At 40.9% G+C, this 19709-nt stretch overlaps 1 protein-coding gene across 1 annotated transcript in view; it reads right to left on the bottom strand.

The window, feature by feature from the left end:
- The window catches only part of LOC137885338 (zeta-sarcoglycan), a 297134-nt gene that overhangs the window by 127924 nt on the left and 149501 nt on the right, over positions 1 to 19709 (bottom strand). Inside the window, exon 2 of the mRNA XM_068727562.1 lies at positions 8887 to 9096. Within this exon, the coding sequence (XP_068583663.1) occupies positions 8887 to 9096 (210 nt within the window). The remainder of the gene's footprint in view (positions 1 to 8886; positions 9097 to 19709) is intronic.

Below are 19709 nucleotides of genomic sequence, written 5' to 3'. Positions count from 1 at the left end.
GTGTGTGTGTGTGTGTGTGTGTGTGTGTGTGTGTGTGTGTGTGTGTGTGTGTGTGTGTGTGTGTACTGGAAGAGCGTGTGTGTGGTGCGTGTGTGACACAGGAGGACAGAGTATTTCACGCTGGACTCTCCCATTACCTGAGGTCAGCACTGTTACTGACAAAGTGAGAAAAATGTGTGTGCGTGTGTGTGTGTGTGTGTGTCTGTCTGTGTGTGTGTGTGTGTGTGTGTGTGTGTGTGTGTGTGTGTGTGTGTGTGTGTGTGTGTGTGTGTGTGTGTGTGTGTGTGAGATAAATTACACAGTGCAGGTGTGAACAGCCATAATGACGGTGGCTGGTCTAGACGAGAAGCTGAGTATAGCAGGTTTGGGAGCTCATACTGCATTCAACAGCACATTTTACCGTCACACATACACACATACACACACACACACACACACACACACACACACACACACACACACACACACACACAGAGATGCATACCAGCATACACACATATTGTACCAACCCTGTCTACAGCTAAATTACTTTCCTAAACTGTATTCTCAATTATGCTCTGAGGTAAACATATTTTTTTCCCGGATTGCGTTTGCAGTTTTAAACACGAGGTTAGTGTTTAAACTAAACAAAAATACTTTTCTTCAAATAAGTATGTTACGTTTACAAAATTGTAAGCAGATTGCCGCTACAAAAACCTTTATTTTGTGTTGATTTTTTGGCGGACAAAAGGGTTAGTGTTTCCGACGACCAGACTCCCTTTCATAAAACCTCTCATTTCACTGAAATAGCCAATCTTCTTGTGAATGGTGAATTATTATTATTTATTTTTTTCACTCAACCCTTCTGCTTACATTGAACATGATAACACACGTATTTGTGATACGACAAAATCTTTGAAAAGTAATTGACAATGCAGTTTTGTTGTATGGGAACAACGATTTTTGGTTGTGCAAACACACAAACAAAGAAGCACACAACATAATGCATGCAGTATGGTTGCATGTATAATACAACTTTGACATGTTAATGTACATACATCAATGGTATATATCATACGATAGACCATTAAAAACGCAAGTGAACCAATGTATAGACACAACAAAACAACAGCTCAGATATCAGGTTTGAAGGGGGCCCTGAACTAGAAGATAGTGAAGGTGACGGTACCGTGATGAACACTGTAACACTCACACAGACAAACATTAAACTCCACATTCTGCCCGTCTCTGCCAACCCTTCATCCACTCACTTCCACTCCATGAGGCAGTGAAACAGACACCTCTCCAAGTCCCCAAGGACCCCAGAGGCAGAGGACATGAGGGAGAAGCTGAGCGTGGATGATGGGACACTCTATTTAACCCCCCCAACACACACACACACACACACACACACACACACACACACACACACACACACACACAATCCCATCACTCCTTCTCCCTCCTTTCCTCCTATCAGTCTTCCTTCATGCATCATCCACCATCATCCCTGCTCGCCTCCCTCACTTCAATCTCTCTGTTTTCTCTCTCTCTCTGTTTTCTCTCTCTCTCTCAGATCAGTGTATTTGTAAAGAAACGTAAAGCTATTTCAGACACACATATCTCTTAAACATAAATCACACGAGCAGCTGTGATAGCAAAGAGCACACCTTCCGCTAATTGAGATCATGTACCTATCGCCCTATTTGCCTGAAGGAAATGACAAATTCAAATTGTCTGCTAAACAGCTGTGAGTAAATGCACACGGTGAGGTATAGTAAGAAATGCACTGAATTAAGTTGACATTCTGATATATTTTACTTTAACAGATGTTTAAGTGCGCATTAACAGGTGTTCTTGATGAAATGTAGCGGTGCGTTTGCAGTGAAACTGTATCCTATGTGCTGATATTAGGACATCTCTAAGCACATTGTGTTCTAACGGTGTTTTTACATTGATAGATAATGAATTTAAAGATTAAAATATGCAGTCAAAGGCAAAGGAAAGGCACATATGGAGGCAAACATGCACTCTAAATGCCAAAGAAGTTTGTAAAGATGACACAAACGTAGGCTGGAGTTGCATGTAAAAGTCTATATGGGTTTGTGTTGTGGGTAACAGAGGAGCTGTTAAACACACCTCCCTGAGCATCAAGCAAGCGGAATGGTTAGTCCAGTTTGTGTTGGTAGGTGGGATTGAAATGGAGAAGAAAAAGAAAGAAAAAAACATGTAAACCTGACGCACAAAGCCCGAAAGCATATATTTTACTCAAAAAAAAAAAAAAATAGAAAGCAAAACGGCCACATAAATGTTTCCATGCACATTCACCTGCATACAGCCATGTTCCACTCTTTGGTCTGGTAACGCTGTTTGGGTGCAGCGAGTGTAAGGACAGAAACACAGGTTCATGGAAGCATAGTGTTTAATGAAAACCTGTTGAATACTATTGTTAGCCTGATGGAGTGTATGCTCACAACCTGGTGTGATATTATAAATCACACTAGATGTGGTGTGACACTTGTAAAAAGTTCAGTTGATCATAAACATTGTAAAATTCAAATTGAAGAGCAAAATGAATTGATTGTTATTATTTTTAATAAAAACCTGTGATACGTCATTAAATGAACACTGGCTGTTTCTCTTGCCTCAGTTTCATGAGATGATTTCTTTTTATGCCTGTTGAATTGCCCTGTTGCAACTCTATTTCAAGCAGCCATAACCTCATTTCTAATTAATGTTGGCCATTTTATTGATTTTTCAACTGTTGTTTTATCATCTTTAAAGCACCCGACAATTCCCATCTCAAAAAAAGAACCACAAGAATAAACTTTAATTTCTTGCCGCCTCTGATTGGCCAGTGAGGATTTAAGAAAATAAAAACACACTTTACACACCGACCGTAAAAATATACAATTGTTGCCTATGTGAGAGAAGGCTGAAACAAATTAAGAGACCACTGGCAGTTTTATTCTTACTGTTTTACTATTTCATCACTTTGATGTGTTATTGTATCAGTTTGATGTATAAGAAGTAAACGTGGAACACAGAAATCCTTCTTCCTTGGAGTTTAGACGTTGCCATTAAGTCGGATACTGCTATTTCACCCGTAAACACTGGAGCCTTTTTGACACACATATTGTGTTACTGGAGGCAGAGTTCATTGTAGTGGAAATAAAATTCTGAGTGTTGATAAATCACATCTGGTTTATGACTTCAGTGGGCAACAGGGGCATTCAACAAATGCTATGCACATATTGGAAGAGGTCATTATGTCAGAATGCAGAGAAGCACAATACAAACCGTGTTATGAAGAGACAAAACATTGTGGATTGACAAACGCACACTGCACAAACTGCACACTCTAACACACACACACACACACACACACACACACACACACACACACACACACACACACACACACCAAAGTCTAGTCCAGACTAGGAATTAGGCAGACTGATTGGTGAGTGACAACTGAAATTGAATTTCTCTGCAGTGAGAACGCAAAGGACTCAGGGGAGGGGATGCACACACACACACACACACACACACACACACACACACACACACACACACACACATCAGCATGAACAATTACTGAATAATTGCTGGCACAAAGACGTATACTTTCTCTCAGTGTCCCTCTCTCTTTCAGTCTCTCCCACACACGCACACAAGCACACACACACACACACACACACACACGTAAACTCCTATCCCCGCAAGTCCCTCCTCTCCAATTTACTGCCAAAGCTGTCTCTTCAAAAGCAAATCTCTTTTTTTTTTACCACTACAATGAGAATTGCTCCTGGCAAGTCCAAACAAAACCAAAAGTTTGAGAAAGACCTTCATTATATTGCAGCTGGTTAGACGTGATTTGAATGGCGATGAATGGAAATGGCAATCTTGGAGCCAGAGAAGCAGCAACTCCCTATAGACGGATTTGAAATGAGCAATGATGAAGTGTTTGTGATGTACTTTGTCAACACGCCATCTACTGTTTTAAATCAGCCCTAATCGTGCAAGGCCAACTTTGAGATAGAGTTTGACCGCTTGGGACTAATCTACGTCATGAAATAAAAGAAAAGAACAGTACGGAAAATGAGTTGAACAGCGGGCCGGTGGCCAGGGCCAGCTGACTCTACATGGTCTTTAGCAGGGGGTATCGTTTGCATTTTGAATTACAGCCATGACGATCTGTATCCAAAGCTGGAGACCTCCATCTCCCAGCGGCGGGGAGTGAGGCGGTAGACAGCGGGTGCGCCATCTGGCCAACTCTTGTCTCATTTGTGGTCTGATAAACTGTAAATTCATCAAATCCAGTGTCCCGTATCATTATTTTCCAAGCTACTGTAGTTGTAGACAAACGGAAGTGGGCGTGGTTTCATCTCTCAGCCCACTTTTTAGGACTTTTGGATATTATGCAGTGGGTGTGAACTGAGGCTCAGACCTGAGGGTGTTGTTACACAGATATACAGCTGCACAGACACAGAAAACAGCTGGATGTTTCTGATAGAAATATGCTACACAAGGAGGCCCGTGCATCAGAGGGTTGAAGGTGCAAAGCGGCAACAAGCATCGCAAGAGCAGTAAATTGAGGTAAAAGTGAATGTACTACGACGGAAAAGAGTGACGCCTCAGATGAAACAACTGCATTTTTGCACTGATTGCAAGCGCGAAATTATAATTTTTTTTGCAGCAGAGTAGAAATGAAATCCCGCGTAGATCTGAATGTGTTAATCATGTGCTGAAAACAAACATGGCCGAAAAAAAGATAGAGACAGTGAGAGATAAAGCAGAGAGACAATCTGACTTTTTGTATTTGTATGTGAATGCTCCATCAGAGGTCCCCAAGGACTTTTGCTCTATTAATCATTTTGCTCAATACATGATAAGACGACTGATGCTTTCAGTCTCCAGTAGTTTGCCCTGTATTGTGCACATAGTAAGACTGCAGATAAGAGCATGCTCTGTAGTCTCTCTCTTCTTAAAAAACACTGAATCACAACAAAACAAGGAAAAAAGAACAAAAGAGCCAAGTTGAAGTTTATTGCAACACTATCATAACAGACATGAACTCCATGTTATTCTTTCAGTTTCATGTTCTACTGGACATGTTTTTCTTTTGCTTATAGGACAAATCATGCTAAAACTTGAGTTGCGATAACCTTGATAGCCTCAGAGCACACAGTTGGTACTTAAAGAGGAAATTAATGTTGGCTCTACCAGTAATTATCGCACTGCAATGGATTTATTAATGATTTATTAAGTTAAAAGCGTGTTTCACAGGTCAAGATGTCTACTGTCCATCCAACGATAACAAGGACCTTTGTGTCATTGTTTACTCTCCACTGGGGATTCTAATAATGCTAATTGGTGATTAGCTGACACTTCTACCTTCACCATGCCTCTGGTGAGAACAGCAGAAGGAACACCACTCTTCTCACTCTTGTGATCTTTTATTATTTTTATTTTTTTTCAGATCTATTTTACAGCTTAATGCAGTCAAACACAGCCGTAAACATTCTTTGATATGCTAATACAGTTGTTATGTGACATTTTTGATGAAGCTTCTACCAAATATCACCATGTGTGTGTGTGTGTGTGTGTGTGTGTGTGTGTGTGTGTGTGTGTGTGTGTGTGTGTGTGTGTGTGTGTGTGTGTGGAGAATGTACTGCAGGCTTGGTTTACAGCAGCCAGCGTGGGGACACAGTACAGCACAAGTATACTATTTTTGGGTGATAATAACGTTAACTTATCTTAACTGTGATGCCTTTAAGCTCAAATGACCGATCACAGCCTTTTGTCATATGACATATGGAGCACCTGATAGTGTTTTCCACTGTTATAGTAACCGTGGGAATATGTGACACTCCATACACTCCTCGCCATGAAGGGACAATGTTTCTCTCGTAAGTACTATATATGCTCTTTCTCATGTTGCCCACAAACAACAGTATACAGGTTTTATATTGAGGTATGTTTTAAGCAGAAACTCCAAAACTCCAGACTGTCTCTGTCAAATCATCATCCACTGCCTTCTCCTCCATGAGGCAGCGAGAGGGACACCTCTCCAGGTCTCTGAGGACCTCCGAGGCCGAGGACAGGAGGGAGAAGCTGAGCCTGGATGTTCAGACACTATATTTAAACCACATGCAGACAGACGCTTACTCAACCCTATCAGCCCTCTCTGTTCTTCTCTATATTCATTACTCTCGTCTTCAACCCATTATCCCCACCCCATGGCGTTCCTTCCTTCAGGCCTACATCACAATCCAATCTTTCTTGATCTTTCTCTGCCCGTCACACTGCTTTTTTTTTTTTTTTTTGTTATGCTTTGTTTTTGCCTTCTCTGTCGACCATACTGATCTCTACTCCGCCCGTCAATCTCTTTTCCAAACTTCTTCTCTAGCACTGCTAGATTAATAGCTGCGCGGCTGAAGGGATGCTGTTGCAGGATAACACACAGGATATTAATCTGCACGATACTTATTTCAAGAGCAGTCCAAAGTCTGTCAGCTGTGAGAAAACAGGGCCCAAGAGAGGTAATGTGCCTCTTTTATTTTTAAGAGTCATTATGCCTTCTACATCATTGTGGTCCTTTCTTTTTTTTTTCTTTGCCTTGAAGTCCATTTTCACTTCTGCAGGCGGTAATGTTGTTTCTTTGTTAATTGTTTTTTTCTCACAAACTCAAATGTATTTTATCGCGACTCAAATGGACAAATATGTGTACGTGCAAAAGCAAAAACCTGTTTTGAGGGGAAAGCAAAGCTTGTTTTATTCATGAAATAATTAAAATAAATAGTGATTATAATTATCTGTAAAATGTTCAATTCATGCATTTGAAAACATTTAACATTTGGTGAAAACCCAGTTGATTGAAATTAGGAAGGCATTGTGGTCAAGATTAAATAATAAAAGTGTTGAAGACGACTATGAGTATGAACAAACCCGTGAATCACCTTGACCTGTTACTGATGAACACAACAAACTATGTAGAATATTTCAGTATAAATACAATGCAAAGGAGACAGAATTATCTATGTTTCACATAACATAAATTCAATTATTTGAGATGACCAGATTGGTGCATTCATGAAAAATGCATAGGCCTTTGTGGCTTGTTTACTTAAGATTGTCATCATGCTCACACATATAGAATAAAACAAAAACACTTTCTCCACTGACTTACTTGTGTTCCTGCCCTTTTATCTTTGGTTTTTAACTCCCTCACAGCCTGTATCACTCCTCATGTCTCTTGGTCTCTCATACTGTCTGTTTTTTCACACACAGTATATAGCCTTTGAAATATTCTCTGCTCTTTTGTGCTTGGCGCTGGCTGCCTCCCCTCAGGCATATTTAGCCGTCTTTCCCCCATATTGTGAAGTCGCTTATTGAAACATAAGGCGTGATGTGGGGAGGCTTTACCGGAGGTTTGCAGAGTTCAAATCCTGCCTCATTTGCATATAAGCTATCACAGTGTAGTTCCTTGAGCCCCAAGGCGATGTGGGATATTGGATGTATGGTTGCTGTAACCCCTGGATGACAAGAGATGAAGAAACACATACAGATGCTGGCAGTGACAGGTTTGTGTTCAGTATCAGATCAAAAGAAATAAAGAGTTCTTATTTCCTACAGTGGCTGTTTGTTCTTCGCTGGCCGGTCCCCCAATAAGTCCAAGTCACAGAACCATTGCGTATCAAAGTGCTTTCCAAAATGAAGCTAACAAAGCAAGGAGCAAGGAGGCACAGCCTGGACATCAAAAGCAATAACGAAACATAATGAGAATAAGGATGTAGCTAAAAAGGTAAAAGCAATCGAGCATAAAGAAGCCAATGAATAAGAATGTGGACTGATTCAGCTGATTCCTGTGCTTCACTCCATCACTGCTGCCACTGCTATGTTAGGGTTTGATTAGGTTCAGGAAAAAGATGGAGGTCGTGAATAAAAAAAAAAAAGAAAGAAAGAAAAAAAAAAAAGGTCGACAGTCGGAAACGGAAAATGAAGCATTACCTTCCAAAGTTTTGAGGCTCTGTAATATGTTACATTACTCTTGCCTTTTGCTCTTGACAGACGGAGAGTAATTCACACATCAACTAGAGGTCCATCTCAATTAAATGTAAACACAGGCTACACCCGGCAGGGGAACAATAAAGCTATGCTAAACCAAGACCACTGGAGACCCTAAGTGGCGTAGCAAAGCAGCCTGAACAATGTGTAACACTCCCTCGTTGATCAAAGAGCTTTACATGAATTTAGTTTTGTAGTGCAAGTCTTAATTTGGACGAGACTCTACATTTTATATAGAGGGATTATATAAAAGAATGTACATTAACAAATTAGCAGTGTTTCTAGAAACGTGGTGTTGAATGGGTGCACAGAAACAGCTAAATAAATGGAAGAAAAACACTCCAATAGATGTGTATGGACACTACTGCTGAACAATTTACACTTTAAGTTTCTTATTTATCAGTGCAGTGACAACTTAACGAACAAAAATGCAGCTTCATGTCCATAGTCGACACTAATTGGATAAGATCACGTTAAATAGAAGGACTACATCCACATGATATATTGGTGCAACTGCATGTAAAGTATACACACATGCAGAGGTGTAAGTGTGTGAACACACACACCCACACATACACACACACCCACACATACACACACACACCCACACACAGGCACACACTCCCGTTGAACATCTCCTGATCATGTCGCATTACATTACAGCAAAGCTTTTACACCATCTCTTTTACGGTAGCTTTCTCAATTAACATCCCCCATAAAGTATAAACACAAACCCATATAACATCCTGGCATTTAAATGACACACACACACACACACACACACACGCACACACACACACGCACACGCACACACACACACAAATGTGCGCCTCTTACCGGAGTGAAGTTCATGACTTTGAGAATCCAGATGGTCAGCGCCAGGTTGACAATCATGGTGACGAGAAGGAGGAGGATGAAGAAGTACAAGCATCTCTTCCTCCAGCCGTAGATGCCCACTGCCGGGTAAACCTGGGCGCCGCACACCGACGCCCCCCGCTGGTGGAGCGGGTTGGGCTGCGCCGCAAGGATATACTGCTCTTGGGTCATCTGGAAGGGACACAAATATCAGACTTTTCTTAGTCTTACACTCATTGTCATCATTATTATTATTATTAGTAGTAGTAGTAGTAGTATAATCGTTATGATCTCTAACATTAGGTACTAGACAAGCATCGCAGGAAAGACATCAAGGAAGAGAGAGATAGAGAGAGAGAGAGAGAGAGAGAGAAGATAGAAATGGCATTTTTTAGCCTCCCTTTTCTTCATGCATTCAGTACACACTAAGTTTCGTTCACAGTTTTTGTGAGGATGGAAACAGCATTAAACAGGTGGAAATAAACAAGCAGAGCCACATAGAAAGGGAGAGAGAGGCGTTAGAGGCAAAGCATGAGACACTGAAAGAGTTTGGAAGGGAGAGAGCGTAAAAGAGAGAAAGACCGAAGCATGATAAAAATGAGATAGAGGTGGAACGGTGAAGTGGTGAGATAGCACGGCATCGAGTAGCAAGAGATAGAAAGGGAGGATGGAGGGAGGGGGGGAGAGAGAGAGAGAGAGAGAGAGAGAGAGAGAGAAGGGGTAGATAAGACGGCAGAAGAGGACAGAGTCCATTAGTTGTAGTGCAGCAGGAGGAGTCATTGGCGGTAAGAGATATGGACACTGGCTCCGAGGCACTACTATCTCTGTCCATCTCCGACTCTCTAACTCTCTCTCACTCTCCTCCCGCTGTCTGAAATTATCTCTCTCTCGCTCCCTAATTCACTTCCTATCTCGCTTCTGCACCTCTCTCCCTCTTTATCGGTCTCTCTCTCACACACACACACACACACACACACACACACACACACACACACACACACACATTATGTCTTTATTTGCTGAGGCTGCATGACCTTAACACCTCACTGACTGTTGTCCCCCCCCCCCCCCCCGTGCCATGCTATTTCCTCCATATAGTCTCACATGATGATACCACCAAGCCTTGATGGGAAACAAAAATGCTGACTGTTGCTTTGCCTGCAGAAAGAAAGAAAAACGCAGACTTGGCCTGTTCAACTTCTGTTGGGTTTTCGACGGAGGAGTCTCTGAAGCAAATATCAATCTGTAATCCATGTCTCCACATGGGTCCTGCTTCTCTCACACAGAAAAGCAAAAGCCCAAGGTCTTATTGAGCTATTGTTGTTATGATGACGCATGGACACCTTCAAAAACTTCAAAATGTCACAGTTGTTAGGAGTTTTGAGATTGAGGTTGGGTATCTAATCTGACTTTAAAAATATAGGCTATTGATTTTAATCAATTACGCCCGGATTCCTTATCTATTTAAAAAAAATGATGTATGGTATTAACAACATATAACTTAGCAGAAAACTGCTACAGGCAAACTGAACATATCCCAACTTTTCCTGAGAAAATCTTGAGAATAATCAATAGTAATAATAAGAAGAATACTAATCTGACCAGTCCCACAGCATGAAGGCGTGTCACAGAATCTAACTGAGTGTTGTGTTTTCCTTTCCACTTCAGGAGCCATTTTCCATCTGAATTAGCAGAGATACTGGGTGACTGGATTTTGATAAAGCAGAGCCAAAACACACCAAATCCAGGTGGAAATGCACCCGAGACGCAACAGTACTCAATCAACCAGAACATCTCTGGAGATACACATAAATATGTTTGGCTGCATTAACTATGAAGAGTGATAAGCAGCAGATATGTGTTAAAAATGGAGGACAACAAAATGGCATTTAATATCAGATTTAAAGGAGGCGATGCAGGGATAGATAAGGCAATCCCCCTTTTTGGCAAAGGAAAGATGGAACTGCTTTTTAATGTGCATAACAAATATGCACTTAATATTTGCAATCCAATTACTTTATAACTATGCACAAGCTGGATATGAGACACATATTAATGCCAACTGGAGAGGGCTTCATGTTTGTCAAGTGGACAAATGGATTGATGTTGATTTCCCTTTTCACAGTGAAGACGTTCTCCTGCTATGTTCTCAGCTGCTTCATCTGTTGCACTTCTTGGGTGCACCTGTTCCGTCTGTGCAGACACAATGCATATGAATCAATGGCGTTGCTGTGGAATAGAGCAATGGGCTGGTGATAATTGCATCTCAGTATTAAGTGTTCACAATGAATAAATAGCAGCATGTGAGTGTGTGTGTGTGTGTGTGTGTGTGCTGTTATGTTTGCTATGTTGTCCTGGAATGCTAATCATTTTTCCTGCATGTATCAACAGTGGGAATCAATAGGTGCACAGATACATCTGTGTGTGTGTGTGTGTGTGTGTGTGTGTGTGTGTGTGTGTGTGTGTGTGTGTGTGTGTGTGTGTGTGTGTGTGTGTGAGTGTGTGTTTGTGCATGAATGTTTCTCAAGGGCAAGGATGTGAATCAGCTAAAGAACCAATGTAAGCTACGAAAAGCTAGTCCTGTTTCTGTTTGATTCAGAAACATTTGTATTGCCAGGTAGGTTTGCACACTAATCAAGTAATTTGTATTGTTTTGGTGCACAATGATGCATATTAATGATTTTAATGATTATCCAGAATTGGCTTTGAAATACATAATTCAGTGTCACTTTATGACACTGATTATGTGTTGTCACGTTTTTTTTAATTACTCAATTACTCAGTGATTTGCATCCTCACATGCTCTGTCACTGACTCATTCATCGCGTTGCGTATGTATTTGTGTCGCGTGTCTCATTTCACTCACAGCTATGCATGGTTATCAATCTAACTCAGCATCTTGACAAAGTATTATTTTCTCCTCCCCCATAGTTCCCCAATTACGTGTATCGTATTCGTCACACTTTTGTCACCCTTCCCTTCCATCTCATTCCTTCCCTCGGCTCTTGCCTTGCTTTCTTCCTTTACCTTTCCTTCCATCTTTGTTTGCCATTATTCCTTCTCGCTTTCTTTTAAGTCATTACCTTCCCTCTTAATTTACATTCAAAGCATCTGTCCTTGCTCTCGCTCTCTCCCTCTCACCCAACACACATCCATCAATTACTCTTATCTTAACTTCATACTTTTCTCCACCTCCACATTCTTTCTACTCCGGCTTTCCACACTTGCCTCATTTCATTCTTCCTTTCCACTCTCGATCTCCCGATTCATTTTCTTCCCCCTGTCCTTTCCTCCTTCCCTTCCTCTGTCCTTACACTGATCCCTCCCTCCCTCACTCTTCCAATGCATTTCTTAGATTGAACTGACAACAGAGTCATTAATCAATCCCATGGTGCACCACAGCCTGGAGGCCCTGCACAGCATGACCTAACTTTATTAACATCATAATGTCTTGACAGCCATAAAAACAGCTGCTATTAGAGCCGCGTCGCCATGGTTACCATTATAGTATACCGTCAACTGTGATCAAACGATGATCTCAGTAGAACCATGTTCTAAATTAGACTTAATATTAGGTATATAAATGGCATGATTTTTCATTTTTGGCGATATGGTGGTACACGTAGAGGTCAGTAAGACGAACACGAATAAAGGAAAAACATCAATAACTTCAGTGTTTTTCACAGTTTGCATGACTGTGTGCCTGATTAAGGCTCAAAAAGACCACTGCAACCACATGTAGGACCAGAATGCAACATGTGTGATATAAAAGGGTTTTTCCTTTCACTATATGGATCGGTTACGGTGACCATCAGGGTAACACATGAGCACTATTACATAAAAAATAACTCTCAACATGACAAACCGACATGGTAAGACACTATAACACACACACACACACACACACACACACACACGGTGTCCCTGCATGACACCAAGACTGAGGCTGAGCTCTTCACTTTGAGGGTTAGATGGTAAGAAGATGAGAGGACATGAAAAAGACGAGAGGAGACGAAGAAGAGCAGGGAGAAGACATAAGAGACGAACGAGAGGCGATGAAGAAGAGAGGAATTTATATGACCGTGACATGATCCATACACACGACTTATTCAGCCCCGCAAACTCCTCAAAATGAGAAGCACAAAATAAAAACTGATAGGAGCTGAGAGGACAGGATGCATTACTTGAAAGTGTTTTTCATCTTTCAAGCAGCTCAATTTCACATAAAAAAAAAATCATAAATGCATTATGAGAAATGAATCATACATTTGCCCTTATATGACAAGTCACAGGAGCTCCTTGCAGTGAATAAGAAAACATGGTTTGCTTCAGGCTGAAAGCAATATCACTATGGATATCACTATAAAGATGGTAATGTAAAACTTGATTATGAATAGTGTTACACTCGTGGTTGTAGTCCCATAGGCATTCCCTTCTTTGAAGTTAACTTAAGCTTCTCATGCACGAGACATTTGAGAAGAGTCGGACACTGATGCACGGTGTCATCCTCTCTCATTGTGCAACCGAATGAGTGTTAATGCATGTGGGATGTGAAGTACAGTATGTGTGTCAGATTCAGCTCGGTGGACGTCGCGAATAGAGGCGAGCAGAGCGGCAGTAGACATACATACACAGGTGCTGCCTGATAATGTATGTGAAAAGCAAGATAAATTGACATAAATGGGTGGATATGGATGGATTTGAGGTGGACACCCAGCAACAAAAATGGACAGATGGACTTGTAGTCTCAAAGTCAGACTGCTTAAGGTTTCGCTTCACAGCTGAAACGCGTATCGAAGTGCGATCTGTATGCGCGCACGGCCAATTGGTGCCGGGGCCGACACGGTGTATCTGTCAGCATGTCGGCACCTCGCAGCCCGGCTCTCCTCTCATCTGCTTATACTCAATCAATACCAGCGCTTCAACATCGCTCCACTTCTGAGGGCTTTGACATTCTCTCTCTCTGTTTCTCTCTCCATCGGCCTCTTTAATGCGAGCTGTCGAGGAGGGCATTAACTATGCATAGTTGAGTGGTAAAGATCAACCACTGTGGCTTTTTTTTTTTTTTCCTTCTTTTTTAAGAGTGAACATGATTTTTGTAGATTCAAGGTGGAGAAACCAAAAATGTTGCATCAATATCCAATACCGTTTCTGAAATGTTTTCATATATCATAGAAGTTCTAAGTTATAGAAAATGCAGGTATTATGGTTTTTATTCACCCAGAGCATTATGTGACACCACTTCAACATGTGCGATAGATAGGATGGGATCCATTATAGATATTGGAACAGTAATGTAATAAATGATGTGACAGAATACTGCAATTTTGGAGTGTAAAGTGGCTTAATAAATCACAGGCCGTTCTTTTGTATCTGCGCAGTATTTGCTGGGATGTTATTTCGTTTAAATATTACCTGAAGATCAAGGATTACCCAGCTATTCAAAGCAATGTGGGACCTCTATTTCCAGTCAACCGTTCCTCCTGCAGTCAGCGCTATTGAGCTACGGATTTGAGGTAATTCTTATATATAGAATTAGTTGTTTCCTTTGTTAGGTACATCTTCACTGAAGTTGATTGCACCTGTCAATCAAACAGTTTCTTTAGGTGGCACTGCTTGCTGGCCATGGCGGTTGAAGCTGCTAACACTAACAACTTAATGACACTGAAGTCATCCATGCAAAACTCCAGATTGTGTTGTATAATGATTATTACAATGGGATCTACGGAAAAAAAAAGAAGAAAAAGTGTTTTTGTAAATATAACCTCATCAGGAAAGAAAAGTTATAAATTACACTACAATGGATTTAATGACGCTGCACTTTTTTCTCAAAATATATTTAACGTATAATGTGTTTGTGTGTTCAGTATAAAAAGTACGCCGATGCAACGGTCAGCTACGCTTTAAAATATGATTTTCTGGGTACAGCTGGCTTGCAGCATCAGTTTTGGACGTGTCAAGAACGGCGTGTCTTTTTTTTTTTAACTTCCGCCTTCACAGGAAGTTAGGTTTAGGCAAAAAAAAAGAACTTAGTCAGGGTTAGTTCAAGAGCACGGTTAATGTTAACTTGACTGACTAAGGACTAACGTGTAAGGACACAAACAGCATTATATCTATAATCTATATGTATCTATAACAATTTAGAATTGATTATATAGAATTATTATAGTATTTTTATAACGATTGATTATTCCTTGACTCTTAAATCAGGCAGTGATCTCTCTGATGAGGCGAAAATCTTCCATTATCATTCTAATATTCATTGTAATGACAAAAAATAACCCTTTCACGGCCATATTTGCCGTTCTAATTACTAATTATGCCTATTTTCTTTTGTTTGTGAGGGACATTGTAAACATTTTTCATCATATTTTGGGGAAATTCTATTTCAAGATGTGCTTCACATTGTTCTGTGTAGAGGCAGTCAGTTCTCTTGGTAAAGTATATGTTAATATACACAAATAAAAACAACACCTGCAACACTGTTCGGGGGCAGGTGTGCATATGTGTGACGGAGGCTAAACAAGGGATTTCATGTCAAATACCTAAACATGAAACAAAGTGTTTGTGTGCCCACCCATGTAGATTTGTTTGTGTGTGTGTTTGTGTGTGTGTGTGTGTGTGTGTGTGTGTGTGTGTGTGTGTGTGTGTGTGTGTGTGTGAGAAGGTGTGTTTGTGTGTGTGTGTGTGTGTGTGAGAAGGTGTGTTTGTGCCAGTGTGATAAACCACTAAGCCAACTGAATTGGGAGCGCTCTGTGTTGGCTGTAAGTTGTTGGTTTGGACAGCCTGCCATCCTTCTCTGTCACTGTGGGCACTCAGGTGTTCAGCCAGTGGATGGATCACACACACACACACACACACCCACACACACGTGCACACAGTCCGGGAAGCTCGAATACACACGTACACAAAAACAAAAAACATCCACACAAGCAACAAGCAAACACGTATAGACCGACAAAATCACACTGCAGCTACATGCACCAGCAAACACACAGGAAAACTGGCAAACAAAGCATGCGTACACACTTGAACACACACACACACACACACACACACACACACACACACACACACAGGGCTGCTGTGCAGTGAGGCATTCACTATTCGAACAGATTTACGAGGTTCTGCTGCAGGCCTAGTGTAAAAAGAGAAGACTTAAAAGGATGACTCTTGCACCCTCTCCCTGTCTCTCCCTCTCACATATCTATGGCAAAAGCACAACAGCTGTCGCCATCCAGAAAAACCTAAACAGACAAACGGACAGACAGGCGGACAGAGAGACAGAGAGGACCCAGGGATAACAACGTTGGAGAGAAGGACAGCAACCAAAAAAAGAAAGGAGTCAAAAAAAGTAGAAAGAGTGTGATAGTTGATTGATGACAGGTCACCTGAGCTACTGTGTTTTTTTACAGTGAAGCCCCAAAAGTTTAAAGTAAACCATACTGGCCCAAGACTACAATAAACACATCCCAAAACTCAAGCCATTCACGAAAAGATATTAAAATAAAACAATTTACAAAATAACTACACTGCAAAAACTAAAATCGAATTAAAATGAAATGTCTTAAAGGTAAACTATACTTGCTTTCAAGATATGAGCAGTTTTTATGTTACTGGTTTCAAAATATAATTCCTAAAGCCTTATTTCAAGATGATTGCACTAGCATTACCTAAATCTAAGCACATTTTCCAACATATTAAGACAATAAATCGTATGTTCTTGTATTATGTAACTGTTGTTTTAGTGTAACTGGACTGGTTCTTTGAGACTAGATGTTTTTACTCAAATGTGACTTCAGTGTATGAACAATTATATAAAAACAGTAAATTACAAAAAAAACCAGTGGTTGGTCTTCATCCTTTTCACTTGTTTTAGTGAACCTTGAATTATTAGTAGTTGGTTAAAGGCCAGATTGTTTTCATGTTTTAAGGAAACCAAAGCTGAATGTTGGTCAGAAGCAGGATTGGAACCCTGGTCTTCTTTACTTTCACAGATTAATACTAAATACTACCAACTACCCTCCTACCTGGTTCCATGCTTTGGCACCATACTAAAACATGGGTTGTTTAAACAAACACGGCACACTGTAGTCCTTCTGAAACGCACAACCTCCGTCATCAGTGTGTTGATCTCATCTTCATCTGATGTTGGCGTTTGTTGAACGTCTGCTTTGGCGCTAAAGGGGTTGCTTTCCACTACTGTCTCTATTTATAGAGGCTCCAGAGTGAAAAGCTGTTCTCATTTGTCTCTGTCTAGATTTAACTCCATCCAATGATGTCTTTTGTCTTTTCAGGACCCACGAGACTAATTAGAGGATGATGGAAATGGAGAAGGAAAACCATAGAGGCCAGATGAGAGAGACAGAGAGCGTACAGATTGGAGGAAAAGAAATGGCAAAGCAAAGGAAAAATAGAGTGGTGTTGTTTGATTGGCAGGTTCACTGCCCACATTGGTCCCGAACCTGGTCAGCAGGAAAGCTTCCTCACTACGGACCAGTTGTCATCCAATTGTATTATCCAGTCACATGCTGCTATAAACGCTATTGGGGGTTAGTGGGAAGTTGGAGGATGAATGGGTTTTTAAACTGCTTGGTTGCTCAAAAATTGTTTGAAAATCAATGCCACATTTTGCCACTTCCCAACAGTAGAATGGATGCATAATGGCAGGCAGATAGTAACTACTGTCGGAAGGAAACCTTTAGGAAACAACACAATAGATGGACAATATAGCTGTTTGACTCAGTTTTAGTTTCATTATAGAGGTAGTGCTCAGCAAGACAAATATGGAGTTTCACACTAACTCATATCATATTTAAAAGTACATATTTTCTTAGTGTTTGAAACTATGTAGGGTACTTCTAGATTAATCACTACACCTACAGCGTTACAATTGGAGTTAATACAGTCTGTGCTGAAGTGGTTGCTGTCATCTGCCTGTAAAGTGTTAAGGACTGATAGTAATGCTAGCAGAAACAGAGTGAGACTGATGGCTGCACCTGGATGGGCTGTGGCTATGAATCCTATCATTTAGGAGGTTTGACATCCATCGTGCTTCTCTCTGGTTTGTTTGTTACGCTCAAGGCCTATTCATCATGAAACACCATCACTGTTCTACTGTTGAACATTCATCGTTATTTCTGCGTGTATATCTTCTTTTTCTGGAATTGCGTTTGATAAAAAAAAAAAATTTAATGGTATGGTGGTGTCTTGGTAATTGGTTCAGAATGAGTAAAGTAAGCATATAATATCTTACACTATGTCTCATTTTTTTTTTATAAAAGCATTGTGGTTACTTTGATTGCTTTTTTGGGGGTATTCATCTGTGGCACTTGTTTAATAAACAGTGCATGAAGTCGCAATGATAAATTCAGCGTAACGTAACCAGAGCATGGTTCACAGCAGTATTTCAGGACCGCGGACAGCTCCGACAATCTACACAGCGCTGGGCAACAAGGAGTTCTCCGTTGAGCCGAAAACAACATCTCTTGTTCTATAACTGTGAGGATCAATGTGACAGACCTGCGCAACGAAACCCGTTTTACAAGCTTTTTTAGAGGCTCAGTGCTGTATTGCAGTCATTGTCGCACCGAGTCTCTGGTTGCAAACACACGCTCTGATGCATACCTTCATCGCGCATAGGCATAAAACAAGACAATGGCAGTGTTGTATTGGCCACAAAAATCCTCATGTTCATTTACACATGCAGTGCGCTGTGACTCTGCAAAGATAATGGCACAGTCTGCGTGTCATTATGTGGGTCTTTTGGAGGAAGATCTGCAGAGTTACTGTGTGTAGATGTATGAGCGTCCTGGGGTTAGCGGTTCCTCCTCCTCCTCTCTATTCCGGTTTCTCTCTCTCTCTCTCTCTCTCTCTCTCTCTCTCTCTCTCTCTCTCTGTCATAATGTTTATTTGACTCTCTCCCCTTGAATTCAGTTTCAGCCCCGTTCTTGATCTTCCAATATCGCTGACTTCTTTTTCTCAACCCCCCCCCCTCCCGCCCCCTCCCTTTCCTTCTCTCTGGCATGCCGCCTCCTGCTGAGTCAGTATCTGTCAATCAAAAAGCTGCCACTGTTAAACACCGCCAACAACAAAAACAGACTCGAGCTGGAGTTTTTCCTCCTGCTGAAGAGATAGATGGAACACATCATGGAGAGATAGTTTGCTGGCCTTGTAGCCTGCTTTTTGCAACTCTTTGAAACTGACAACAGACGCTGACGAGTGAGTATATGCTGTTTCCTGGTGTGGTGTGCATGTGGCACCGGATCAGAATACACAACATAAAGCTGAAGAGTATTTCATACTACAATAATTGTTCATCAAATACGTATTTCATAATGATTCATAACTATCGGAAGTTGTTGTGTGCATATGATTAGTCCCAATTATAGCAAATGGGAAAATAGGAATAGTAAATTCAAACTTAATTTTTGCTGCGGGAGTCAATCATCACTGATTAACATAATGGTGCATTCTATGAGATGCCATAGGCGATGGAGAACACACAATATCATATCGTGTTCCAGACGATGAATGGCTTTAAAGGAACTAAAATTATAATTTTTTGAAATACATAATTTATATTAAATAAATTCATCTCGTGAAGGTGGATGCATGCCGCCATCTACTATTTCATTTTAGACATGTAACCTGCTTGGGAGGTTCCATGAAAAATCCTCGAAACCCAGGCCTGTGTGTCTTAAGTTATGCAACCCATTTTCAACCACAAAAAAACAACAACATCTCACAGCTCCACTGTCACACGCAGTCAACTCTTGTATTGAAAGCTATTACAAAGCAGAAGA

This window comes from Cebidichthys violaceus, unplaced genomic scaffold (genome assembly GCF_023349555.1).
Source record: "Cebidichthys violaceus isolate CVI_PGR_0920_01 unplaced genomic scaffold, fCebVio1.0.p SCAF_4, whole genome shotgun sequence".
Classification (NCBI taxonomy): domain Eukaryota; kingdom Metazoa; phylum Chordata; class Actinopteri; order Perciformes; family Stichaeidae; genus Cebidichthys; species Cebidichthys violaceus.
Note: the sequence above shows the minus strand (reverse complement) of the source record. Positions and strands in the feature narration are given on the sequence as shown.